At 40.0% G+C, this 27,610-nt stretch overlaps 1 protein-coding gene across 2 annotated transcripts in view; it reads right to left on the minus strand.

The window, feature by feature from the left end:
- LOC147179267 (paired box protein Pax-7-like) overlaps positions 1-27,337 on the minus strand; it is a 29,497-nt gene extending 2,160 nt beyond the window's left edge. The window contains exons 1-8 of one of the 2 annotated variants that reach the window (XM_086067678.1): positions 27,036-27,337; positions 25,794-26,029; positions 25,251-25,380; positions 24,208-24,354; positions 12,260-12,459; positions 11,685-11,850; positions 10,262-10,458; positions 3,598-3,865 (exon numbers count right to left, since the gene is read on the minus strand). In XM_086067678.1, coding sequence (XP_085923804.1) covers positions 3,598-3,865; positions 10,262-10,458; positions 11,685-11,850; positions 12,260-12,459; positions 24,208-24,354; positions 25,251-25,380; positions 25,794-26,029; positions 27,036-27,120 — 1,429 coding nt within the window. In that variant the 5' untranslated portion in view covers positions 27,121-27,337. Of the gene's footprint in view, positions 1-3,597; positions 3,866-10,261; positions 10,459-11,684; positions 11,851-12,259; positions 12,460-24,207; positions 24,355-25,235; positions 25,381-25,793; positions 26,030-27,035 lie in introns of both variants that reach the window. The other variant, XM_086067677.1, reaches the window with a different exon arrangement.
- Positions 27,338-27,610: the final 273 nt, after the last annotated feature.

A 27,610-nucleotide genomic window follows, 5' to 3' on the forward strand; every position in this document is an offset into this window, starting at 1 on the left:
CATTTGTTAGTTTAACAAACTATGAAGTTGATCCGTGTAATTGCAGCATGACTGTATTGAGACAAACAAAGGTGTGTGAAACAGACACAAGAAACATAAACATATTAGCTTGGTTGTATTGTAACGTGAGTGGGGTCGCTTTTTGAGTGACGTGACTGCAAACATTTCCCATTTTGTTTTGTTTAGATGATTCAAAGTGAGCGATAAGAAGACAGCGTGTCAGACAGACAGACAAAAGGCGGCCGAGTGCTAATAACAGACAGCTCACAATAATAACCAAAGGTTTCCGAAAGCTGGCACTAATGCTCAGCACATTTCTCACATGGGGCTCCTCCCCTGTCGAGTTGCTGATGGCTCCTCTTTTTTGAAATGACGAGAGGGAGATGAGCGTTGACAGCGACGTGACGTGACGTGTGGGTTTGTGTGCGGATAAGGAGTGCGTGTCCGTTAGGATGCTTCTGCGCGCGGAGTACACAAAAAAAGGAAAGTGTCACACTTGGAGGAAGAAGAGCATCTATGGGCGGGTAAGTCTGTCATCCGGGAGCACTTTGGGAACCTCTAAGGTTTAGTGAGGCCTTCCGCGTGAAGCTTTCCTTTCCCCGTCAGACAGATTTACACCTTAAACCCCCGCTGAGCAGTCACACTGAGACTCATGAGTGTCCAAGGTGGAGCCTTTCGAGCGACACACAAACACGTGCGTGTGCGCACACACCGCCGCTATTTTGACAGTAGAGTATGCTCTTTAATCTGTCAGGTGCTTTTTGAATTAGAGCAAGAGTGAAATGCCTGAAGTAAAGTAAGTTTTGCAGGAAGTGTAAAGTGGGGGTCGATGGAAGGCCTCAGCCAAAACAGAAGCAGCCCCGAGAGGATCGTGTTCGACTTCACTCAAAAGTGGCATCACTTTAAAAGCCCGTTGTTTGAATGCAGCGCAAATGTAGAGCAAAATCAAGTGACTGATGAGTGAGCCGATGACATTCTATGAGGACCCTCCTGCAAGCGTTTCTTAACAGGTGCCACCACGAACTGCCATTTTACCAATAGATAACCGCTGCACACATTTAGCAATTTAAAAACAGGCCTGTGCATTTTTGCTGCCCGGTTCCTTATCCCTCCACTAGATGGCCAGTGTGCGTTGTTCCTGCAGCCTTGTGTTCTGTTTGGATGACAGCTTCCCTAGCGTTTTTTATCTGAAAATCATATCACCCATTCAAAATAATAACACAAAAGTATTTAGTAATTCAGTGAAAATGTTCATGTTATTCCAGGCTGTTGTACTTAGCAACTCTAGAAGCTGATGTTTTTGGATTTCAAACAGCATGCAATGGACTAGTTTTACACAGCTTTGGGATTTTTATGGCATAAATCAAAATTAGAGACCCCCCCAAAAAAAAAAAATATATATATATATTATTATTTGCCCCCAAATATGTATGCTAAATATATACTTTGAAAAAATTGGCAACACTATACAAATTGTAATGTCAGTGGCACAGCCCTTCCTCTCACAGTTCAACCGACTTGCGCTCATCTGCCAGGAGATACATCACGTGCCATGCAGGATTCACACCAGTAACAAAAATAGAGCCCTATGAGTTCTTTGGTTGGTTTTACTTGATTTGTGATCTTACTACCGAAGAGTACCAATGATGACGTAAAAGAAAAAGATAATGAAATGTGTGCAATATGTGCAAAGAGGTACTCTGTCCTGGTTGCTTAGTTCAAAATTGCTAGTAGTAAACACGAGAACGTGAGATGTGTTTAATCCTTAAAGCAAGCCACCCAGTATTTGTTTTTGATTTTTAACATAACTGGACTGCAATTAAGAAATGCAGCATCCATGACGCAAAATGGCCAAACAGCAGATCATGGGACACAAATGGCCTGAAACAAATGAGGACGTACAATGGAAATGAACGTTTCAATTGCTTGTGTGTAAATAGATCGATCTCTAGAGTGCCTGCACAGCCATCAAGCGTGAAATTCAACAACCAAATCCATCTTTTGTTATCTGCCTGTTTCTGAGAAAACAGGCTAATTGCAGCAAGTTTTAGCAGGTTTGAATAAGCAGAAAATCCCTTAGTAAGTACTTAATAACGTACTAAATGTTAACACTTTATAAAGGAAAAAAAAAAATTCTTTACTTATCATTATATCTATCTATCCATCCATTTTCCATATACCACTTTGGGTGAGAGATGGGGGACACCCTGGATTGGTCGCCAGCCAGTAATAGGGCAAATAGACAAACAACCGTTCACACTCGCGTTAATATGCACTCCCACTCGTCTCAACACGGCATTCTGATTAATACTATACTGTGATTGTGGAATATGAATTAAGCAGCAAAATACATCAGTTTTTATTCACCTTAGGGGGCGGCCATTTTGCCTCTTGCTGTCAACAGAAAATTACATCACAGTTGCTCAGGGTTCAGGTCACGACAAATCCCGGCTCATCTGTTCTCAGGTAGCAACCAATTAAGACCCGCCTGTTTTCTGAACCTGAGCCGTGATTGGTCGTTACATGAGCCCTGAGCCACTGTGATGTCATTTGTAGTCAACAGCAAGTGGCAAAATGGCCGACCCCTGAGATGGATAAAAACGGGTGGATTTGACTGCTTAGTTCATATTCTACAGACAGAATGCCGCGTTTAGATTAGTGGGGCTGCACAGAACATATTATTGGAAAGAAATTATTTTTGGCTTAACTTCTGCTTTAACTCATTTACTGCCATTGACGGCTATAGACGTAAAAAAAATAATTTCAACTATTTCTATTAGTTTCACATTGTTTTCCACTTTTGTTAACAAGAATATGAAAACCTAGAATTGTTTTTATTTATTTATAAAATTTGTGATTAATCTTGAGTTTAAATAATTAAGTAATCAAACAAAAAAGAAAATATTATTAAAAAATTAGGAGCGTCAGACGATTAATTTTTTTAATTGTAATTAATTGCATGACTTCAATAGTTAACTCACGATCAATCACAAATTTGATATCCGTTCAAAAAAATTCTCGGTTTTCATACTGTTAACAAAAGTGTGTGTGGGGGGGAATTAAACTACAAATAATTTAAATTAATTTTTGACGTCTCTAGCCGTCAATGGCAGTGAATGAGTGAAAGAAACATTTTTTTGAGTCAGACGTGCTTTACACTAGGGCACCTTGCGGGTCCATTGTATCTGATAATAATAATAATAATAATAATGTATGTTTTTTAGTCTAATCTTTTCGTTCTTGTCATAACCCTTCCTTGGTGCTGATTGTCTGGTTGAAATTATTCGCTCTTAAAGGGGAAGTCAACCTTTCATCCTGGTGCACAAACGGCACATTGACAAATAGGAGCAAGTTCCCACTCAGACACACAACCAATATGACAGAGATATGTTTACGATCTAGTAGCTACATAGTGTATAAGGAAAGGAATTGTTGCGGGGGGGGGCTTAACCAACAAGACTTTCTAGTAGCTTGCCCTTCTCTGCATTTGACCAACAATCACGGATCAAGTATAATGCTCTTTGAGATCCTGTCAGCAAACACTAGCTTTAGCGTGAGCAGTATCATGCTAAGCCACGGGACACCGGCGGGACTTACTCTGGCCATACTGAGTGTACTGGTAGCCCACGGCAGCCACGGCCGGGTCCACGCTGTAGTTGGAGGTGCTGTACGTGGGCGGACAGTAGGCCTGCGAGGACGGAAGGCTGTCCGCCGTCTTAATGGAGGCTTCCGTCGAACGTTGGCTGCCGGGGGCTGACACGGCGTTGGGCGGGGGGGCTTCCAACATGCTGTGGAGCGGCGACACCGAGAAGTCGTGTTGGGGTTGGGAGGGAATGCCGCTCGGGTTACTCAGGATGCTCATCACCTGCAAATGGACACAATGAGTGGACTTCATTCAGTTGTTGGTCTTGAAAAATTGTGCCATAATAAAAACGTCGAGCGACTACCCGCCTCAAAAATGATTCTTTTGGGGGTTTTTTCATATGTTTGGAGCAGCAGGTCTGATTATTTTATTTTGCGGCAGCTAAGCTTCCAACTCTTCCAAAGTGAGGCAGCATGTGTTTTTTCAGCCAACATCTCACAACCTCCCAGTATGATGGTCTAAATATATACAGTACGCTCATCCTTTTTGATTGCTTGACGTTGGAGTCTGCCACTTGACAGTTTGCCCAGTCAAAGGGCTTAATGCCGCAAATTTTAATAGCAGCTGAGACTAATATTGACATTCAGCTTCCAAACACGCACAGTAAGATGCGGGCTGTATAGAAATGGAGATTGTGTTTTTGTTGATTCTGTTTTGTTTGTATACTCTCGCACCAAAACGTCCCACTTGTGTTAGCACTGAGCCGTAAGGTACAATCGTCTGAATTATAAATCCATCGGAATCGGAAAATTGGTTTTGGTTGAATGAACCAAATCAAATTGTCACATTTTAAAATCATTTCGTACCTCATGTGTTGAGATACGTATTGAATTGTCTTCTATGAGAGAAGTACACCAGATATAAATCGGTTTCATTGAATTGAATTAACTTGGATCGTTTGGGCTTTGGAGCGCTTTTGCATATCATGTCAAACGATGACATTTTGTAATTAGATGAAACGCATATTAGAATTTTTATTAATTACAATTATTCGCTTGATTAAAAAGGCTTTTTATCAAAAAAATTTGCCTGCCAAATTTGAAGAGCACCTGTTATGTCTTAACTCTTTTGACATTTAATGTTACGAGGACTCTTCAACATTTTTTTGATCCACTGAACACGCTCAATCTCCTCTTTTTCTAATCAGTTAATTGCTTGCATAATTTAAAATGGAAAAAAAAATGACCCCATTCGTTTGACATGAACAAATATTTTGAATGTCATAAGCAAACATTTATTAAATTATTCATTACTTTAATGCATTTTTATTGCTCAAACACAACCTTTGACATAACCATCCGCTGTCAAGCTTAAGGATAATATGCGGTCAAAATTTTATAATGCGATTAATCTGCGTTGATACATGATTAGTGTGATTTTTTTGTTGTTGTCATTAATCAATGAGTTACCGCTTAACTAACAGCACTAATATAAACATGAGAATCTACAGTCGTACCATATCGAATTGAATGAGCATCCCACTGAATTGAACCAAATCGAATCGTAGGCTTGCTACATGAATCATCTTTTGTGGAGAGATGCACACCCTAATATACATATATACAGAAATAAAAAAAATATTGGGATTGCTAATTCCGACGGGCTACACCCTGCAATATATGACAGTTCAATTCTCTTTCAGTTGAATTGTGCATGTACTTTTTTAATGGCTAAAAGTTTGAAATGATTCTCTCTCTTTTTATTTTTTTTTTACATTATAAAAACTAATGGAATTACAACCAATGAAATTACAGGAGGTTTGGCCATTTTACATCCACTTATAAAAAATATGTGCGTGTGAGGGGGAGAGAACGCTGGAGGAGGGGGTAATATGTGTGAAGAGCCCCCCCCCCCCCTCCCTCCCCCCAGCCCACCTTATCTCAGGCCGACAGTTGTCTGGAAACACGAGCAGAGGCCTGAGCTCGCGAGGAAGGCAGGCCTGGGGATATGGATCAAAGACACACAGCCAGAGAACCAAAGCAGCTCTGATCCCCCAACACTGAAACCAACTCTATTCTAGCCTTACTCGCCCTCTCTCTCTCTCTCTCTCTCTCTCTCTCTCTCTCTCTCTCTCTCTCTCTCTCTCTCTCTCTCTCTCTCTCTCTCTCTCTCTCTCTCTCTCTCTCTCTCTCTCTCTCTCTCTCTCTCTCTCTCTCTCTCTCTCTCTCTCCCTCTCTCTCTCAGCCTACATCAAATAGCAAGCTAGAGAGCTCCACCATTCCAGTGCAGGCTACGAAATCTTTTTCTCACAACAAACTGAGGAGGAAATGAGCTCTTCTTCTTCTTTTTGTGTAATGCGTTGACGTTTTGGGGTCATTGTACGAAGTGATCATGTCACCTTCAGTGACCTGATTTGAAAACGGTAGATCCAATTCATATGAGCTTTTTTTTTGTGTGTGTGTGTGAAAGGAAAGCAATCATCATATTTCAGGTTTAAAGAAACATTTACTCACCGAGGATTGCTTAGCATTTTTTTTTTCTTCTTCTTTCTCTCGGCAATGCTTTGAATTGGCAGCAGCCTCCACATGAAAGCGAACATCCATTTGGCCCTTTGGATTTGTGAAGAGGCGGCTCAAATGTGGAGTGTGTCGTATGTTGCAAATAGAATGCGGCTGTTTCAAATTGTGCTCATTGCATGTCAGGTGTTGGAAGAAGTCGGTCACTTTGGTGCTATTCAGAAAAGGAATCAGGGGAATCTCGTGCGAATGCTTAAGAACGCAGCGAGCAGATGGAACTCGACTGGCAGAAGAATAGTCAGGGAATGGAATTGAATGAATGCGGTTGATTTCTCCCACATGCCACCTGCATGTTAAAACGCTCATTTGCGAGAAGTAAGCTTCCATGTATGAGCAGCGTGCTGCGGCTTTTTACAAATGACATATTTTGCCATTAAAAAGTAACAAAAGAGTAGAAAATACGAACACCCAATGTTTTTTTTTTTATAGGGATGTTCAGCACCACTTTTGTTCAAACCAATACCAGTACAAGTACTCAACTTTTGAGTAGTCACCGATACCAATAGCGAATACCGATACCAACACCACTACATTTGATGCCAAAAATTTCCCCAAAAAACAAACAAATTGTACGAAATTAGTGGCAGTTTTCTATTCTCCTAATTTTTTAGTTCCTGTTTGTAAAATGGCCACAAGAGCATCGTGAGTACCGATACGCTGAAATAAGGCCTGGTATCGACCCAATGCAATGTATTGGTACTCGCCCATCCCTCTTTTTTTTTTTAATGTACTGAACCAAGTAGAGTGCATTGTTACATTTGACACTTTCTTCAAGGCCTCATTTGTTAAGCTTTCACGAGCTGAAGTAATGAAATCCGTGGTTGCTAAGCTAATAATAAAAGAACTTGTCTCGTGTCGTGACCATGACTAATGATAAAGAACACTTAAGACATGAATTCATTCAAATAAAGTGCGATAAATAATGTGCCTGCATGATGATTAGTAGCAAAGCAACCCTACAAAAATTGGCCCTTGACCCATTTTGAATGCCAACACTAAGTTAGGGAATTCCTATATAAAATAATTGTTAAATACCTTGAGGTTTTGATAACAAAGGCCAAATTATCAGTTGATGAGTTCTATTCATCCTTCATTGGCGGACAGAGGCCGCCGTGGCATTCCCAAACGGATATAATTGTCTTTTTATTGTCGGAAGATCCTAATAGCCACGTGCAAGGCAAGCAGTCAAAGCTATTCGTAAGTGAACCAATAACCATAACAATATGCAGTATATAATGCACCCCCCCCCCCCCTCTATGGTAATCCCTAGTGTAAACCAAGGCTGCGTTCTTTAGGGATAGAGATTTTATTAAATGAAGGCAGCCGCGTCTCTTGATATACACGCGGTGTTCTTTTTGTAGTATTAAGCCCCTACAAAACGATTAAACACATGCTGTAGAGACACCTCTGTTATCCCCAACTCCCCGCAACAACAGCAAATCCCTTTTTTGTCAGAAATCCTCACCTCGCCTGTCTTGTCATTGGAATTTGGACGAATGTAAGTATGGCAGCTTTGAGGAAAAGCAGAGAAAAAAAAAAAAGAGAAAAGAAAAGTGCAAATCAAATCAATGGACGGTTGGAGTAATTGCTGGGAATTTGTGGAGGTCAGGTTTGTCATTTGCACTCCGGTCATATTTTTCAGGCCTTAATTACAGCCGGTTTTGTTTCAAGCCACTGAATGAGTTTGTTCTGCCACGGACCTCGAATACTTGGACTTGGGGGAAAAAAAGTGAATTAAAAGGTTTTGTGATTGATTTGTGAATGACCTCAATTCCTGCATCCCATTTAAGCTTTCTGATTGCAATGTTTCCAACAGATTTGAAATCTTCTTGGGTGGGTGGACTCGGGGGTGTTTTGGTGTTCTCAGTCCTGCTACTTGCGTCTCCTCTAACCTCATGATTCACAAGTGAGTATATAAATATATAAATGTAATAATTGGGTGGGTGCCCCACCCAAGTATTAACATGGTGTGGGAAACACTATTACTTCAGTAAGCAGCTGAGTGTGCAACAAGGTGTGTTCGCAGACGGACCCAAACAAAATGTGTCCTTTTAGGGTGCATCAAAAATAAAAATCGCTTTTTTATATGGCTGGGAGCTAAGAGTTCCAATATATCTAGAAATTACACATGCAAAATGTTTCTCCAAAATACTTTACTTTCAATATTACTTTATATTGTTTTTCTTTTACAAATGAATGAAATCAATTGAATTGAAAAAAATTAAATATATGATGGTTTAGGGCTGCCACCATATAATTTTTTTTATTTTTAATATTAGTAAATTGTGGTCATTGAGTGCCAAAGCAACGTGAGGTAAAACAAAATGATTCTTGTTTCTCAAGAAACTGAAGTGACCTTCGTTGTTTCAGTTGGGTATGTATAATCTTATTACATTTGACTATCATATGAGTGGGTTTTTGTTTTACTTTTACAGTCATAACATCAGCTAGCAAACGTTTGCTAACCACAGTTAGGCTGGTTAAACAAAACTCTTCAAAAAATGGTTACCTCATAACATGTTAAGATAAACCAGAAGGTTTTTCTTACAGTATAATAAACCCAGATTTACATTAAATGATAAATGATTCACTGTTAAAGGAAACAAAACGGTTTCGTAGCTAAAATGGCACAGAATAGCTACTAGTAATGACCCAATTATTGTTGAGTACATTACACTATCATATCTGTAATTGTGTGCTGTTGTTGTTGTTTTTACTTTTACAGTCATTTAGGTTTTTTATATAGTTATTTTGTGTTCATTACATAAAGCTAACTAAGCTAGCAAAGGTTTGCTAACCACAGTTAGTTAGTTCGTTAGTTAGTCAACAAACCTATTTTAAAAATAGTTGCATCATAACGTGTTAAGCTGGACCAATAGGTTTTTCTTTTTACATAATGGACACTGTTTGATAATAAATTAAAACAATCTTGACAGTTAAAGGAAAAGCATTTTGAAGGCTAAAATGGCACCAAAGCTCATAGAAATGACTCAATTATTGTTGTTAGTAATATCATGCTAAGATAAGATTGTAATCACTATCCATGTCAAAAAAAAAATCTTTCTAAGGCTAGGATGAAATGCTGAAAATAAAAAAAAGTGAGATCAATGTACGTGCAATCAGTGTGGTCAATGACTGTGCCGAGCGTGACGTCAAGCTCACATCTGATTTTGTTGGAGTGGCCAGGAAAGAACATGGTTACTTTTAGGGAGGCATATCCTGTGGGTGAGCGGATGATGCAATGGTAAAGTGGAGGGGACTCCGTCACCGACTGAGCAATTAAGTTTAGGGTTTAGTTAATATACCCTGTCATTTTTGTATTAGTTAGTGTGTGTCAGTATTGCTCCTTGTGTGTAACAATAAAATCAATTCAACTTTATGTGTCTAATTTCCATCACTACTTCAAAAAATCAGGCTAAGTCCACACAGGCATGCCCCATTGACCTCCATTCAGTTTTTTAAGGTTGAATTCTGAGAAATATCCATGTTCGCTCTAAGGGTAAATTAACTTTGATGACCCTAGAGAATATACTACTGATAACTCATTCACTGCCATTGACGCCTATAAACGTCAAAAATTCATTTGAACTATTTCTATTAGTTTTATATATTTTTCCCACTTCTGTTAACAAGAGTATGAAAACCTAGACATTTTTTTTAATAATCTTTTTTTTTTGTAAAGATTATTAAAATGTAGGGGTGTCAGGCGATTAAAATGAATAGCATGACTTCAATAGTATATATCACAAATTTTATCAGTTCTAAATGTACAATAATTTTTTTCTAGGTTTTCATACTCTTGTTAACAAAAGTGGAAAAAAAATGTTAAACTAATAGAAATAGTTCAAATTTATTTTTGACGTCTATAGCCGTCAATGGCAGTGAATGAGTTAAAAATGGCACTGTATTCAACATTTCCCAATGAACAATTATACTAAAAATATCACTTTTTTTTTTATTATCAAAAGTTTGTGTGCTTGGTGGCACCCCTAAATTTCAATAGATTTCCTCAAAATGTTATTAGTCATTTTTGGGATAATTCCCATTCAAATTTGACGCAGACTAAGACAAATAAATATGAGAACGAGTATGCAAGATTTACCTGTGGGGAAAGCCCAGTGCTGACGGGGTTGACGTGGCTGCTCGGTGCGGATGTCATGAAGGTGTCGGAGTAGCCGGAAAAGCCATGACGATTGGATGCTAGACCATAGGTGGAACTGCTGTCAGTGCCGGACAGACCACTCTGGTGCATAGTGGAGGGAGGGAGCGGCTGGGGCCGGTGGACCGTACCGCAGCCATCTGAATTGATCAATAACAGTACATGCTCTGTTATTGCGCACATGGTGGAATGTCAAACTCAACTCCACCACCAATCAAAAATGTCGCCAAACGTATTTATACATTCAGTGGGTCATATAGTGTTCGTGTATGACACATTTGGGATGGCTTTTGAGCACAGCCGAAACTCCAGCTCAGACGGCAAGAAAAGTGAAACAAAAAAAACGTCGAGTTTGAACCGTCGTGCGTGCACCACGCACAAGCTTAACACAGAAATTACGCTTTGGTGGCAGTCGTGAGTAAACAAGTGACAAACTCCACAAAGCACCTTTAAATGAAATTGGATCATTTCTTGCGTCACACTTGATGATCTTTCATCCAAATTCTCTTTCTTTCTTTCTTTTTTTGGGGGGTGAAAATTCGGAACATTTTATCTCCACTTCACAATTAATCTCTCATTCTAATTTTCTTCGTTTTTTACATTTATTTTTGGTGATGAAAATTCTGAAAATGTTTCTTCTACTTCACACTTGATATCTCATGTTGTTTTTTAATTTAATTTATTTATTTATTTATTTATTTGGAGGGGGTATTATGAACATGTTTCCTCTACTAAAGCGGACCATGCTCAGCACCCACTGATTTACTATTTAATGGGGTTTTTTCCAAATATTTTTTTCTATATTTTTCTCAATATTTTGAAATAGTATTTTATTTTGTGAGATTTTTCATTGAACAACTTTTTTTGTGTGTGTGATCATTTGGGGGGTTTCCAGAAAATATATGTTATTATTATTTATCAATCGTAAATGTTAAACCTGTGGAGTATTTACAAGCTCAGATCCTTATGTATGTGGTCAACACCGATGTCCGCCACGCCGCCGACTCCATGATTATGACGCCAAACGGAACGACAGCCAATTAATAAGCAACCTAAATAGAGGCGACACAAATACAGGAGCAAGCGGTTGTGTTGAGGGTTTACATATTCTATCCCACAAGTTCATTGCCCATTATAAATATAATAAACACTTCCGAACAAGCAAACAGTTAACCTCACTTTATTCTTTTCCTTCTGCTACTATTTTCCAACATCCCTCTTCTATATGAGCCACCTTTTGTATGGGTGCTCCAACAAGGGACGAGAGTCCCTGACAAAACACAATCACACTCAACCCTTCCCGCTAATTCCTTCCTTGAAAGGCTGTCAGTATTCACTCGATATAAAATAGAAGGCGCTGCTCTACCTTGGGACAAAATATTGCTTGGGTAGCTGGAGTCCGCTAGTTGGTATGTAGGAAGTGTTGGCATCCCGGTCGGGGGAAATCCGCTCGGCAACAGATGGTTGAAGGCTGTTAGCTGATTGGCTCCCGCCTGTTTTCGCCATCTGGCCCTGCGATTGCTGAACCACACCTGTAACATAAAATGCAACAACAGGGCACAATCAAGTTGTCATCCAGCACATTTTCTAATCAATTCAAAAGGACTTCCCACTGCTTTATTACTGGCTGTCAGGTCCAGTCTACACAATATTAGCGTTGCACTGACAAGAAAAATTTTGCTTTTTGGCGTTGCCCTTGGAGAGGCCTCCATTTTGCCTTTTTTTTTTAATTCATTTTTGTTGTGTTCTGCTTGATTCATTGTCACAAGTTTATACATGCATGGAAGGTTTCAGACTTTTGTGACACAATCTTTCACACAGACTCCAATTAACATCAAATTACAAATAACCATTCAATTAGCGTGCACATGGGGCATCGAGGAGGCTCAAGGTCATGCCTGGCCAATGACAATTGAACACGTTGACGTGTGCGTGTCTCACCTGCACTCGCGCCTCGGTGAGTTTCGTCATCTGGGCCAACTCTTCTCTGGTGTAAATGTCGGGGTAGTGTGTTCTTTCGAAAGCCTTCTCCAGTTCCTCCAGCTGCTCGGCCGTGAACGTGGTGCGACTCCGGCGCTGCTTCCTCTTGAGGGGGAGATCAGGCTCCGACTCCACATCTGACACTTCGCCCATTCGACTGCCTGTTCAAACGATGGTTCATGTGTGCCGTCATTAACGACGCCGCTCAAAACAGTCAGTGACAAAGGTTTCATTCTTCAGACGTATAACATGTGGCTTTATATTTACTTCATCCAACTCGAGCAGCTTTTCATATTCGTATTGAGTGACTTATCGGAGTCTCAGATCAATCCCAAGACTGCTCTAATTAAATCTCAGCCATCCGGCACTGCAACGAGTGTTCCTCAAGGCTCTGTTCTCATCCCGTTTTTTTGTTTATCATCTCTGACTTTAGTTAACAAGTTAGAAATGTTCATGTTTATTAAATGAATATAACATCATAGGGGGTTCTTAGAGTAGTTTTGAGTATTCTGTCTGATATTGTCGGACTGTATGTGTTCCTGCCGGATCTCCCGGTTCTTTCTGTGCTGTATGGAAACGGCATAACCTCATTTTTTTTATTGGGCTGTGATTCAGTGCCACCAATTCCACCTTGAAAAATGCTAACATGTAATGTGACATTGTTGTTGGAGAACAAATCGGAAAATAAAGCATTCATATTTTAAAGTAGCACTAAGGAACTTTTTCAACCTTAATCAAATATTTTCATAACTCTTCTGATGAAACATTGACTTAAAACTAGTTGAATGGTACCTTTGCTATGGCCTTAGGCGGTCTGTATCATTTTTACTGGCACTAAGCAACTTTGAGGAGGATGGTAGGAACACTGCCACACAAAAAAACTACAAATGCGCTGACTGCTTTATGGCATACGTCACTTCCCCTTTTACCCGTTGGTTACAAAGACAGAAATCAATTTGAATGTCGATCCACGATTGCTGCTTTCCTGGCAGAAGCTGCAAAACAACTGAAAGGTTTTGTCTGAGGAGACGAAAAAAAGAAAAATGGGAGCTACCCGGATAAAAGGACAGTCAAGGATCAACACTGGCCCAGCTTTCACTCGCTGGCAAGAGTTGAAAAACAACACAATGCGCTTGGCCTTATGCGAAATGTGGTCTTCCTTCAGGCATAGCAATACCACTTTTGTCCATATGGCGCCGCCATAATCAACATAAACTGAATGTTCCTTGGTGTTGCTTTAAAGCTGCAAAGATGGATGAACAGGCGGTCACACCGTTTTTTTATGGTGAAGCCTTGAAATTGAACATCAAACATTTGACATGCCAGAGTGCCCCAAGCTTTGGAAATTGCACAAAATGGTGGACTTCCTGTCCAATTTTGGGCATGGTGTCTTGACACTTTTCTGTGTGTACTGTTGTGATATACATGTCCGTTTGCATTGTTGTAAAATACATTTTCAATTGGATAAATGTGGTTGCAATTGATATGCTTTCAGGCATGTACAAACCTCCAAAAAAGAGGGGGTTAATTATTTGAATGGATTGAGGAGGGGGGGGGGGGGGTGGGGGGGGGGGGGCAATGATTCTAAGAGTGCTTTCCCACTGCCTAGTAAACGTAATCATAATAATCATAATCACAATCCATATCATAATAATGACAATACATTCGTTTCCTGGTACCGGTTTACCATGACACACACAAAAGTGTCTAGGCAGCCATTTTGATAACATCAAGATCATCCTTTGGGTATCATTTGCCAGTACACACTCCATTGTCACTTTGAGTAGAAAAGCTATGGCTCCTTAGCATAAAGTTTGACAGTCTAGTGGATGGGTGCGAGGGGCGGGGGTCCTCTTTTCAAATTATAATAGGAAGCAGAGATTATGGTGAGAATGACGCTCAGAGCCGATCGGCTCAACCTGTGATTGGTCTTATTAGGAAGCGCTTCGCACACATGTTGCAAATATGCTGCAGTCGAATAACAATGGTATGAACAACTACGCTGACTTGTCGCAGCCAGAATATGATTAGTATAGCGTTCATTTTATTCAAATCCCCACCATTGTGTGCAGCCACAAAAACTTGCAATAGAAAAAAAAAAGAGCACATCTAATTCATTTAGAGCTGCAAATTCCTGCCAAAGCCATTTATTCATTGTTTTTCTAAAATGGCACACTGATTACCTAATGATGATAACATTAATTACATTTTGCTGATAGAGTTAAACATCACCAAATTAATTTGGAGTTATGTAATTGCGATGCTGAGACGGAGAAAGTGCTCTGTTCCTCTGCGGCAGCAGCTTTTTCTTTTCTTTTTTTTTGTTAATCTTTCCTTCCATGGGAAGGCTGAAAGATGCGTTTTTGCAACAACAACAAAAGTAGCCAAAGTGGTTGTTGGCATCACATTATTATCGCAATATTGGAAGACATAATGTCAACTCAGCCTCCTGTTTGAAGATCCAGGACAAGACTGGGTCGGAGTCCAGTGAATAGATGGGGATATAATGAAATGGAGCCAAGCTGTCACGGTCCTGGAGGCTCTTTGGACGTCTCTCGAGGGTCAGTTGCCGCAGCGCCACTTAAAAAGAGACCCGCCAGTGTCCCCCAAGCTTTCAGTATAAATACGAGACACACCTCAGGGGGTGGTCGGCCACAAAGGCCGCGAGCAAACGCGCTGCAGGACCTCGAGGGCATCTCGAAGAAGAATGGGGTCAGGTGATGGCAATGAATTACACGAAAGAAAAAAAGAAAAAAAACAGAACCCTTAGAACTTTGAGGCAAACCACGAGTCCACCCTATATCGAATGGTACATCAAACATTGAGCTACGGACTCACCAAATTGATGATTCTACTTGTATTCCCTCACAGTGAATTGTGAGCCGTCTATTTGACTCAAATTGACGTTACCATATATGGTTCCTCGCTCCATAACAGGCCACACATGTACAGAATGGAACCACTGCATCTTACATACACTTTAACTTTTACGACTGACAAGGACTTTGCCTGACAAAAAAAATGAACTACTTTCATTTTTTCCCCCCCTCGTGTGCAATATTGATATTTGACTTACAAATTTTCGAGCTTTCAAATGAGGCCAAAGTGTTGTAATTTATTCCGACAAAGCAACCCTCCGTTTGGCACCAAAAAGTCTCCCCATCAACAAAACCTGCGCCACGTCGCTCTCATTGTTTCACGTCACCATTGTTCCTGCCTTTTGTGTCAGCGCGCCTCTATTTAGGCCCAACACATGAAGCAAAAGTGTATGGAAAGCAGCACTATGCACATTTACAGTGATGAGTTAATACGCGCCAGCAGATTTAGCAACTTTGCACTGCATTATGCTGGTGGGTGGGGTGGAAAAATATTTGGAAATTCACAACTTTATGGAATTCACTCACACAACATCCTTAAAAAAAATGTGTGTAAAGGCAACGTGCACTAAGGATATATAGTGTATTTTATATTTAAGTGGCATTGAACTAAATCCAGCCCACACAAAGATGCTGGCTTGTTGTGGGCATTATGTCTTAGCAAACTGCTAGTAAATGCAAAGTCTTGATCTCCTTTCCTCCTTGGACTCATGCATGCTCACGTCTTTATTTAGTAGATAAAAAAAATAGCCGTAAACAAAACAAAAAATATATAGCAGACTATTAATAAACAGTGATATGTATTAGAGCTGTGGGCAAATATGATAAGAAGAGGCCCGCTGAAGATATGCTTGACACAGCCGCAGGCTTAAAGAAAGCAATAGCGGGACGTTTTTAAGAGAAATAAAATCGTTTCATTGTGAGATCGGGAATTGAGAATTCAATGATATGTGCCTGCTGGCTAAAACGCTTTGGGATGCACTCGCTGATGTGTTTCTTAGCAGTTGATAGTTAGGCCTCGAGTGCGTTTGCAAAAAAAAAAAAAGGAAAAAAGGATTCAAGGCCAGACAGTGCAGTGCGTTTAAAATTCAGCATCGATGCATTCATTTTCGAGGTCGCTTATCCTGGAGTGTCATGACGAGAATTGCAGTCCATGCCAACTTTTTCAAGACATTTGCAATATAATTCATAAACATAAATGCAATTACTGTATTGCACATGAGTTAAATAAAAATGATGCCTTCTTAAAGAATAAATATAAATGTGTTGTACTTTCAAGTTAAATACGTCTGAACTGCCACGACTTCATTTTCTTGGCAACGGTTGATAAAAAAAATAATAATAATAATTTTAATGCAAATTTAATTAAGTCATTCTTTTGCAAACCACTAAGGAAAGCTGCGTACTTTAAAAACCCCTGATCTATATTAAAGTAAAAAAAAAAAATTTTTAAATGCGACAAATATTAGTGAAAGCTGCTATATGAAAGTATTGAAAATCGAGGGAGACGATAATGAAATTCTTCTATGAGTGTGTGTGCTTGTGTGTGTTTTGATACACTGCACTACTTCAAAAGTCAGATGGCGACTTCATCATCATCTTTCGCCATTGAAAATGAATGGAAATACATTGTACTATCAATCCATTCCAGCCTATCCTCCAAGAAATGTATTTATTCTTTATTAAGAAAAATAAGCACAGTATAGTATAGTATAGTACCTTATAAAACATATTGGAATGACAAAAAAATCCAGTATAAAGAAATCATTTTTGTCACATTTTTGCCTCAATTCAATGGGCATGATGCTGCTCCTTTGTGCCTTGGCCACCAGAGGGCAGTACAATGCAGACATAGAGAGACACCTGAAGAACAGTGTCACAACTGTCTTAGTAAGCAGCAGTAACATTATTCAAAATTCGCAAAGGATAAAGAAGGTTGTGTGTCTGCATGTGCTACACCACCATTTATTGTTGTTAAAGCCTTATAACGCCGGAAAAGATGCTATTTGTTAGCCCCTCTGTTGCATTTTGCATTGTTTATTAGCATTAAGCTAAACAAAGTTTGAGGCAAATGTATGTGGTTGTTTTAAATACACAAAGTTTAAAATGTATTATTATAAGCATTCCTCTTGGATTTCCTCACAGGAGTCATTGCATGTTGATTCAAATGTTTTTATCACACAACAGTTGCCACCGATTCGGATGAATCAACTGTTCGTCACATGAGCACGCATTGTTGCAGCAGTCAAGTGAAACAAAGTTGAGCTGCGTTTGTGGTTTTTACTTTTCTCCGAATTGTGTCAAGCCACGAGCTGCTCGGCGTGGCAAGGGAAGGCCGAGATGCGTGTACCGCCGGCAAACAATGCAAAGAGTAGTGAGTGGACGCAGCGAGCCCTCCCACTGCAGATGTACATTAATTCCAAGTGGGAGCATTAGAAATGCTGATCAGCTTGGCAGCGCACAGTCTAAGCTTTCCTTTCAGCGTTTTGCTGTTGTCTACTTCAATCGTGTCAACGTGAGGGAGTCTTTTCAGAGGTATTCATGCATCTGCCTTCGGGCCACAATGCTTGCCACTTTATAAACTGTCAGCCTGCGTGCCTCAAGTATTTGCTTCACATTGTTTCCTTTTCTTGAATCAACTCCCCCCCGCCCGTCTGCCCCCCCGACGGCTGGAGCACACAAAATACAGCCCGCCAAAAGGTGGGATGGACACAATATATGTCCTCTTGGTCATCGGGAGTTGATGGTTCAACGCAAAATAGGTGTCCTTCAAATGGACAGTAAAGTATCCTTCATATTCATACACAGTAGGCCCCATTAGATGTGTCATTGCAGCAATATCTCTCACTCTACCATTTGGGCCAAAGGTTTTGACAGTATTCGCACGAAAAAGAGTTGGGGGGGTCAAAAAGGGACCCACTTTTGGGTAATATACAGAATTGAACCCCTAATATTGGGTCATATGAATGAACCATAAACCACAGCATTTTAAAAACTGTTTGGTCAAAAATAACCCAATTTGGGTCAAAAATGCACCGATCCACTACTTTGGTCAATTAGACCCAACTTCAACAAATTTTGGGGTGAAGGGGGGGGGGGGGGGGGTGGTGCTTTGTTCAAACCAACCCAGAAAGTTTGGGCAAGCAATGAGTGGATCTGTCCATTTTTTACGCAGATTGGGTTATTCTTTTACCCAACTTATTTTAGAGTACCATTTTTGGGGGGTTGTTTTATAGAAAATAATTTTAGAAAATATTTTATTTTTGTGGGTTTTTCATTTTGTTGACTTGTTTTTTTGTTTTTTTTACTCAACTGTTTTTAGAGTGTAGGTACACGAGTAAATGTAATAAAGAACCCACAAAACACCCCTCCCCCCACACCCCCTCCTCCTAAAAAAAAGAGGTTATTCTGTGGAATTTTCATTTTTCCAAAAAGTTGGGTCAAAATTAATAACCCAAAAATTTGTGCCGGCCCCTTTTTGAGTATTTATTTATTTATTTTTACCTTTACTGTTTTTAGAGTGAAGGTACATGAATAGATAAAATAACCCACGAAATAACCCAGCAACAAAAACTTTTATTCATTTTGACGCAACTATAATGAACAAAACAACCCAATTTTGGCGGGTACTTTTGTGGGTTATTAATTTTTTGGTTTCAAGTGAATAACACAAAAAGTTGTGTCTGTGGTTTTTGACCCAACAGTTTTTAGTGTTGCTTCAGTGTTCCTGCTTGTGACTCACAACGTTTCTTTATTGGAGTAATGAGCAGAAAAAAAGAAAAATAATTTCAACATTTCCCAAAAACCATGCCAAGGGTATAGTACGGTACGTGCCCTCCGATTTACTGTTTGAGTGCATCAACGTGACTGCTGTGGGAAAAGGTCATTAAAACTACAAAGCAAGTGGTGATCTTTTTCCATTAATAATTCAAGACACAATGTAGCAGCCTTTAAAATAAATAAATAAAAACAGGAAATAAATTTAGAAGACAATGATGAAAAGACTGAAATGAATATTTTACGAGAAAGTCTATTTTGCATCTCCTCTCCTGTAGCTATACTGCGAAAGAGTAGACGAGAAGGAAGAGAAATGTCCCTGAATGTTGTCCAGCGGGCTCACTGAAGGTAATTTCAGTGGATGAAAGTGGATTCTTCCCTGCTGCATTTGAAGCTCATATTCAAGTCAAGTCACCTCTTTGAAGTGTTCACTATTAAAACACCTTTAAATAAGCGAACATAGTGTTTAACTTGCAGCACAGGCTGAATATTTGGAGAGATGTAAGACAATGTGTATTTTTCCAGGTTCATACTGTGCCCCCCTTTAAAGGGCAGAGCTTGAGTCTTGTTTTTTTTTCCCCTTCCCTTTCTTTCGATCTAAGAAAGCTAGCGCGCTGAAAGGCGACCCGCAAGGTTTCCGGTTCACTTCCTCTCTGTTGGTCATTGTTGTTTTCATGTTTCTTGGATGGCTTGTGACTCGCCTTTTAGAGTTCAGCAAAGTCATCCGAATCCGAAATCGGAATCTGAAAATAAGCGACAACAAGAGTGACACTTGAGCTCGGCATTCTGGGAGTTCAACGCAAGGCTCACCGAGGGCTCCATTACTGACCCGGCGAAGTGTTAACTTTTCATCCACTTTGTCTTGCTATATTGTTGTGTGATTTCTCTCATTGCCATTGTGCTGCAGGCTGTTAATGGGATCCCCGAGTCTGGTGACACCCCTCAAGTCCACTTTGCCTGTTTGCTCTTTGTTCTCTGCTTTCCTTTTGTTGGCCGATCAGCCTCCCATCGGGTCGCCGGACAAGATTCATGGCATTTGTCGGCCAAATGAAAGGAGGATTACGGGACGGCTTGTGAACAGCCCATTGCAGGAGTGCATTCTCTTAGACGCCCCCTCTCGCCGCAAGCTCAGCGGCTCCCATTTATAAATATTTGTTTTCGAAAAGACATCCCAGATAAGTCCAAATCAAGACAACAGTGAAAGACTGTCTACAAGTGGCTCAGCCAAATGCTGATCACTGTTGATTTGTACTCCATTCACTTATTGCCCACAGTTGTTTTGCACTTATTGTCCCAAAATATCTCATTATAGCAAAAGTGTCAAAAAACAGAATGCATATTCATCACATGCCAATAGCGCTATTGCAAAGTAACTGATGATATGTTTTTCCAATCATATCATTGGCTTCACACGTATATTTTCCACAGTTATATTGATAATGTATCATTGTGAGATAAGTGAAAAGTGACATTTTGTCCCACTCAAACTGCCAAATTGTGTCCCTTCCATCACACAAGTAACTGAATGACTCATTTCTAATTTTGTAAGTGGGCAGGCACTAAAACAATTTTTTTTTTTAAGTTTTCTATGTACTGTATGAGCCTATGTATGATCTGCATGGATTTTCAGTTTATTTGATGTGTAGCACTGACCTAAGGGCATTTTTTCTAAACATGATCCCAATGTTTAAGATTCTCTTTAGTTGGCCGTGCAACGTCCAAATCCAACGTACTTGTATCAATCTGCCTTCTGCTGCGCGGCTTCAATGTGCTTTAGTAGCAGTGCTCGGAAAATGAGAGGTAGGTCTGCGCAGATTGTAGGTGTGGATGTGACAAAACACAAACCAACACATTTATGTTCAGGTTGGCCTCAGGCCATGAAGGCAGCCCTCCTCCAGCATGGATAGATATACTGAACTATATCATTCATTCAATTTAAATACCAAATAAGTCAATCAAACATTGCAACCAAAAATGACACTTTTTCAAATACAAGTAAATAATGTAACATTACACTAGCATCAGAATAAATAACATTAATTGCATAATAAAAACAAATATTGTATTTCGTCACTGGTAACTAATTACAAAATGAATGCAATTGGAAGTGTCACTGAGTGTGTAGCAAATTGTTGGTTGGATGAATAACATCAATGCAAAGCCAATTCCTTGACTTTGCCATGTAACAAACACGCTGAAACGAAAGACAGGACTTAAAAATGTGCCCTTTTACATGGAATTAGGTCCAAAATGATGACGTGTAATTAACGTGATTATGAAATTCCTTTTCAAATTGTTTGTCAGGTAATTGCAAGTCTAACATGAAACCAATTTGAGCTGTTCTGTTGAAAAATCCAAATCTCACTTCAGAACAGTGAAATCAAAAACAAACAAACAAAAAAATCGCATTGAACGCATGTACGTGTGTTTACTTAAACGTCCCTATTTCTTCGCTGTGAGACAGCGGGGGGGGGGGGGGCAAGTGGTGGTGGTGGTGGTGGTGGGGGGGGGGGGGGTAATCCTAGTTCAATACACTGACGCACAACCCAGGATGGAGCCTGTGACGATTGTGTTATCTCCAGCCAACATTTGGGTTCCCCCACAATTCCAATCCAGAAGAATAGCTGCGAGAGAGTGCATACGGAGTGGAGGAAGCGCACACGCCCGGGGAAACGTGCTATCAATAGCGACAACACAACGGCCGCGAGACTGTCACTGTCGACGGCCACCACATTTGTGTCCGCTCAAGTCGTCGTGCTCTCCAGTCCAACGCTCACTGACATAATACACACAACATGAGGCACACCTGTATAAACCCTGATGACATCCGATACAACAGTGTCGCCTTCCAGACCGCCCAGCAATAAGTGAAATCCACGATATAGAAATGTCCTACTGAAATAAACCCAAAGAATGCATTTGTAGTATTTACGGCACTGATTTTGTTTTTTACACATTTGGCACAATTGTCAGAGTTATATTAGATAAGAGCAAAGAGCAATGGATAGTGCCAACATTTTGTACGAGCAGTGTGCCGATCCATCTGCTTTGTATGCGTTTACTTCCCAAAGTGTTAAATGTTTGAGCGGCAAGCCAAACTCTGAGTCAGGGGATTGAATGACTTGCAATGAGTGCAAATGAAAACTGCACCGAAGAATATAATTGAATACACTATGAGACACACATATGAAATGATAACATCTAAAAAGTCATGCAAACATCTAATAAAATGGCTGCCAAAGCATCAAATATCCAGCATATAAAGAAAATATCATTTTATCCAAACAAACTTATCATTTCGCAATATACATCAATTATACCCAAAGATGTACCTTACAAAATGAATCTACAGCCATTGATTTCCGAAGGTGTAAAAAGCAGGGTTGAAGAGTACTGACATGTTCAGTAAAAACGAAAGTGAGATGAAATCATTCCTGTTTCCATTCTTCTTCTTTAGCCAAATGTACACCTTGTCGAAATAATAATAATACGCCATCATCTAGTGGTCAATAGTGGAATTACTCCCGAAACGAAAAGGAGACAGAACAAAATAGAACAACAATGTTGTAGATGCCACGGACTTCCGACTTCCGGGTTTTACACATCAGCGCCTTTCAAAAGCTGCCAACCATCTTTTGATGCTAACATCATGCGTGATGTATATTGTTCAGTTCAAATGATGAACTCAACTGCATACTGGTCAATTTCACAAGGAGGCCCAACATATAAGCCTCCTGTTAAGTTTGTTTCTCAGCAATAATTGCCAAGGGCATGTTTAATTATCAGAAAGTGTCATAAATGAAAAGATCTGTATACGCGTTGTTTATAACCTCTTTACAAGCTCAATCAATATTTAATACATTAGCTCCTACAGTCCAATGAGGGTAAATTTAGGCTACTTGTCTTTTATTCAAAATTGCGATTAAAATGGGTCAGTCTGAGCGAATGCTGTTGAAAGAAGAAAAACGTGAGAAGTTTGAAGATGAAACTCAGGAAGAAATAAGCAGTGACTCCAAAGCTGTCCAGCATCACATTTTTATGGTAATAAGCATTTTTGTAAATTTGTGTGATCATTAAGAATGTTTCAAATGAACTGTTTCATTGTTTTTAACACATGAACAGTAGTTCGCTTAATTAAAATTTCAAATGATAAATGCTAATTGTATGACCGTTTAGAATGTGACATTATTTTTGGCCGATTTGATATCTACATGAAGATTAGAATATTCATATTATGTTCTAGTTTCTACAATGTGTGAAATCTAAAGCAAATGAAAGCCAACATTTGGGGTGCATTTAATTTTGGGGGCTGATCGATAGGCGAGACTTATTTAACGCGCATGTTTATCGCAGGATCATCATTTTGAGTAAACAGCATGCTGCCATTAAAATGCATTCTCCTCCCACAGGAACAAACCAGCGCAATAAATGGAATTAATATTTGAAAACGCAATCCAAAGCACACGGAAGGAAAACCTTAAAACCCTCATGAATTTTTCGCCGCAGGCTTGGCACCATGAAGGGAGCTGCCCAAAAAGATGAAAGTGAAAAGAAATAAAAGCTCAATTTAATCTGCTTTGGAGCCCTGCAAGGGAGCACATGTGCCTGGAAGTGTAAGAGTGAGGGCTGATAGGGGATAAATATATTTCTTACTATGCCTTTGAGCTATTACATCCCTCTCCAACACAGATGCCTATTCAGCAGACAACAGTTTCATTAGCGGCTGTAGTCCTACAAATCTTCCAATGATGAGAAGATGACGGAGACACACACGGGGCTCATCTTTTAAACATCTTTTGTGACACTTGAAATGAGGATTGGAGATTATTCGGAGCAGCGCGGCTCATTTCGTTGATTTGACTTAGCCCTATAATTCAACGTAATGTGAACTATAGGTTTATATAAATAAAATCCAAAGGTTTAATGATGTATCGTGTGTAGGCCTACTCTGATGGGAAAAAAACACTCCGCTATGTTTCCCTCCATTCGTTAAAATGTAGTTTGTTTTAATGATTGTTGTAACGTTACGTTCCAAATGATGTCAAGCCAAAGTCCACAAAGTCCCATAAAGAGCCCGTGTCTAATTGATATCGACAGGCACGTCAGTCCTCTTCCCAGTAAGCGTGGAAGCTGCTCCCCGTGGGCCTGACACTTCATCAATAACACATGAGAAATAATGAGGGCTCCTCTGGGGGAACCCGGCGACAAAACGAGCCCCACTTGAGCCCAATTTGTCGGCAAATCCCCGTGGCCTACCTTTGTCTCTTAAGATGCCATCGATGCTGTGCTTGGTTTTCTTGTCCTCCTCTTCGTCCTTTTTGAAGCAATCCTCGTCGTCGTCGTCGTCGTCGTCGTCGTCCTTTCTTCCAAAACGAGCTCGCAGGATTCGACTGATGGAACTCACTGACAAGAAAAGCACATCGACATCATACATCGCAGGTGCTGTGTGAATTGCAATTGTCATGTTATATTATCAGGCAAGGGAAGGCAAACTCATTTCACGTGCTTCGGCCAAAAGCACAGCACTTAAAAAAAAAAAAAAAAAAAGCATTTACAACAGAACAGCTGAATATTCGCAAAGCAAAGAGAACAGAAGTGTCTTAAAATTACTCAAATGATTGACAACATTTAAATGCGTTAGATTCACAGACATTTAATAGCATGCAAATGAAAGAAATACAATTAGAAGGCAAAGGGTGGGGGGGGGGCATATTTGTAGCTGCACTATAGTCGTTGCAGTTGTAATTTATAAAATAGAATAAAATAGAATAGAATAGAATAGAATAAAATAGAATAAAATAGAATAAAATAGAATAAAATTAAATACAATTAAATTAAATTAAATTAAATTAAATATTTATTGTTATTATACAACGAAAAAAAATATTGGAGAAAAAAGTGCAAACATTTGCATTTATTAATTTAATCTTATTTAATTGCCGATTATGATCTCTTAAAAGTTTTTTTTAGGAGCTATTCTTTATATTATTATTATTATGTGCATAAATATGAGCGTGTGTATACGTGTGTGTGTGTCTGCGTGTACGTGCGCGCGCGCTAATGTGCGGCAAAACGTTCTCAAATGGTCATTTAAAAAAAAGAGAAGAAGCTAAAATGCACGAGTGAAACGCGTGTTATTTATTGATATTATTGTTTGTCGACCAAACAACCGAAGCGTTTTCTACAGATGAAGGTTTTAGGTACCAATGACAGTAATCCAAATCAGGACGCATGAATGTTGTTTTGGAAGGCGAAAGATATGAAGAGAAGCGGAAGCGTCTTACCAGCGAGTGTCTCACCTGAAGGGACGCTGCTCCTGTCGCACACGCCGTCCTTGAGCAGTTTATCTCGGATCTCCCAGCTGAATATTCCCGGGCTGTCGCTCTTGTACTGCTCGATCCTCTTCTCCACGTCGGGCGTTGCGACTTGCTGCAATGGGCCCCACATGCAGGACATGTACAAAAACACGTCACTTCACTGACTTGCAACAACCGCATCTTGTATAGCTTACATTTTGGAGTGTGTCAAGGTTGAGGCGCAAAACACAAAACGGTCCCAACTTCAAAATATGTACCATCACGATGCAAAAAAAAAAAAACATTGTTCAAGCACAAATTGCAGGTTAACAAAGCTCCCCCACCCGCGGTTTAGTTCACTCTAAACGTCTACGAATTATATGTTCGATATGTTCACAAATGTCCTTGTACAGTTCTTGACTGCATTCAAATCTCTCACAAAAAACGCTCACGTTCTCAACAATTCAATGAATTCCACCTTCACGAATCATTTCTAAAACCGCCCTTCTTTTCTTTGTACTTGTTTGCACTTGTCGGAAGTCTCACCCTGGGCTTGCTGCCTCCGATCGCCCCGGGCCGGATGGAGCCGGTCTCCTGGTAGCGGCAAAGGATCTTGGACACGCACCCGTGAGAGACCCGGAGCTGGCGTGAGATGACGCACGGTCGGATGCCGTGGTGGGCCATTTCCACTATCTTGTGGCGGATGTGGTTGGGCAGGGGCCGGCCGTTGATGAAGACGCCCCCCAGCTGATTGACCCGACCCTGACCTAAAGGTGTGGACACTGCATGTGGCCCGCGGACGCGGAGGGAGGAAAGCCTTCGTTTTAATTCAAATGCAAGTTCATTGTTGTTATTATTATTATTTTATGATTTGACTGTATTTTTTCACTGCTTGATGGCCGACCGCAGGCCTAAAACTCACATTATTGAACAATATAGTTTCAATACATGACTGTTATTTATAGCAGCAATTTTCTTCGACTTTTGTTTTCGTTTCGTTTCGTTATAACCTTTTGACAACCAATACAAAAAAAATCTAATGCATATAAATTGTAATCAATATAGGCCTATTACAAAAATAGGAGCCTCTATTAAATGGTTGACAACAAAGAGTAGAAACAAATAGGTAGACAAGTTACAAGAAATACACAACAAGGTTTGTAGATATTCGATTATCTATTTTGTGATTGTTATTTTAATAAAAAAATGTCAATGCTTGGAAATAATGCAGAAAATATTTATCTAATATTTCTTCTTTTAATCTGTGTGCGGTGCAAAAGCACACCTTGATTTCAGTTTCACAATAGAAAAACGTGTTATAAATGTTAAATCGATTTCTTTGTAATAGTGTACAATTATTGTGAGCTATAGAATATTTAAAACTGATGATTTGCTTTCTTTATGTGCTCACTGATTGGTTGGTTGTCAAAGGGGTTAAAATTGGTTGCAAAAAAAATTGCCATGCAAACAAAATCAGCTACTCACGCGAGGCTTTTAAGAAAAATATTCATTTATTTGTTATCATTTAATATTATCAATGTTTATTATCGTGGTTGTAATTATCTGTTTGTAAAATAAGATCATAATTGTTCTGCACCATGCACGACGAAAAATAATAATAATAAAAATCATCATCATAATGTGTTCATTTAACATATATGCATTAATATTAAGACATGATATTACTTTTTTTTTAATAATAATAACAATTTTTAAAAAAATGACTCCAGACAAGGTTCTATTTTGCCAGAATTCATCTCCCCTATATAGCGTTGTAAAAGTGGGTACCTTCAAGAGGGAAGCCGGTCCTTGGGTAGTTCTGTCCCGAGGCCGGGCGCATCATCCGCGGCACGGTTCCCGGTAACGTCGTCATTGTCGACTACTCGCTTAATATACAAGGGAAGCGTACAATCAACGGATCTGAGAACCAACTTGGACCCCCCCGCCCGAACAAAAGGTGGCAGCCACTTTGAGAGGTCCAGTGTGTTGAAGAAAGCAGAATGCATGCGGCGGCATTCAAGGGCGTGGAAAGTGGCCTGGTGCAGCTGCGTGCACACGTCATGTGTCCGAACCGGTGTCAAAGCAGCACGACTTTGGGACTCTGGCAGAAATGTGTGAGGGTGGGGGCAGCCAATGGGATGGAAGAGGTGTCTCTCTCTCTCTCTCTCTCTCTCTCTCTCTCTCTCTCTCTCTCTCTCTCTCTCTCTCTCTCTCTCTCTCTCTCTCTCTCTCTCTCTCTCTCTCTCTCTCTCTCTCTCTCTCTCACTCGCACTGCAGGGGGGTCCTTGGGTTGTACGTAAGTCGGGACACGTCGCTGTCTATCACGGTTATCGCACATACAGCATTGATAGGCCTATAGCTAT

This window comes from Leptonotus elevatus, chromosome 2 (genome assembly GCF_054856555.1).
Source record: "Leptonotus elevatus isolate MCC_2025b chromosome 2, RoL_Lele_1.0, whole genome shotgun sequence".
Taxonomy (NCBI): domain Eukaryota; kingdom Metazoa; phylum Chordata; class Actinopteri; order Syngnathiformes; family Syngnathidae; genus Leptonotus; species Leptonotus elevatus.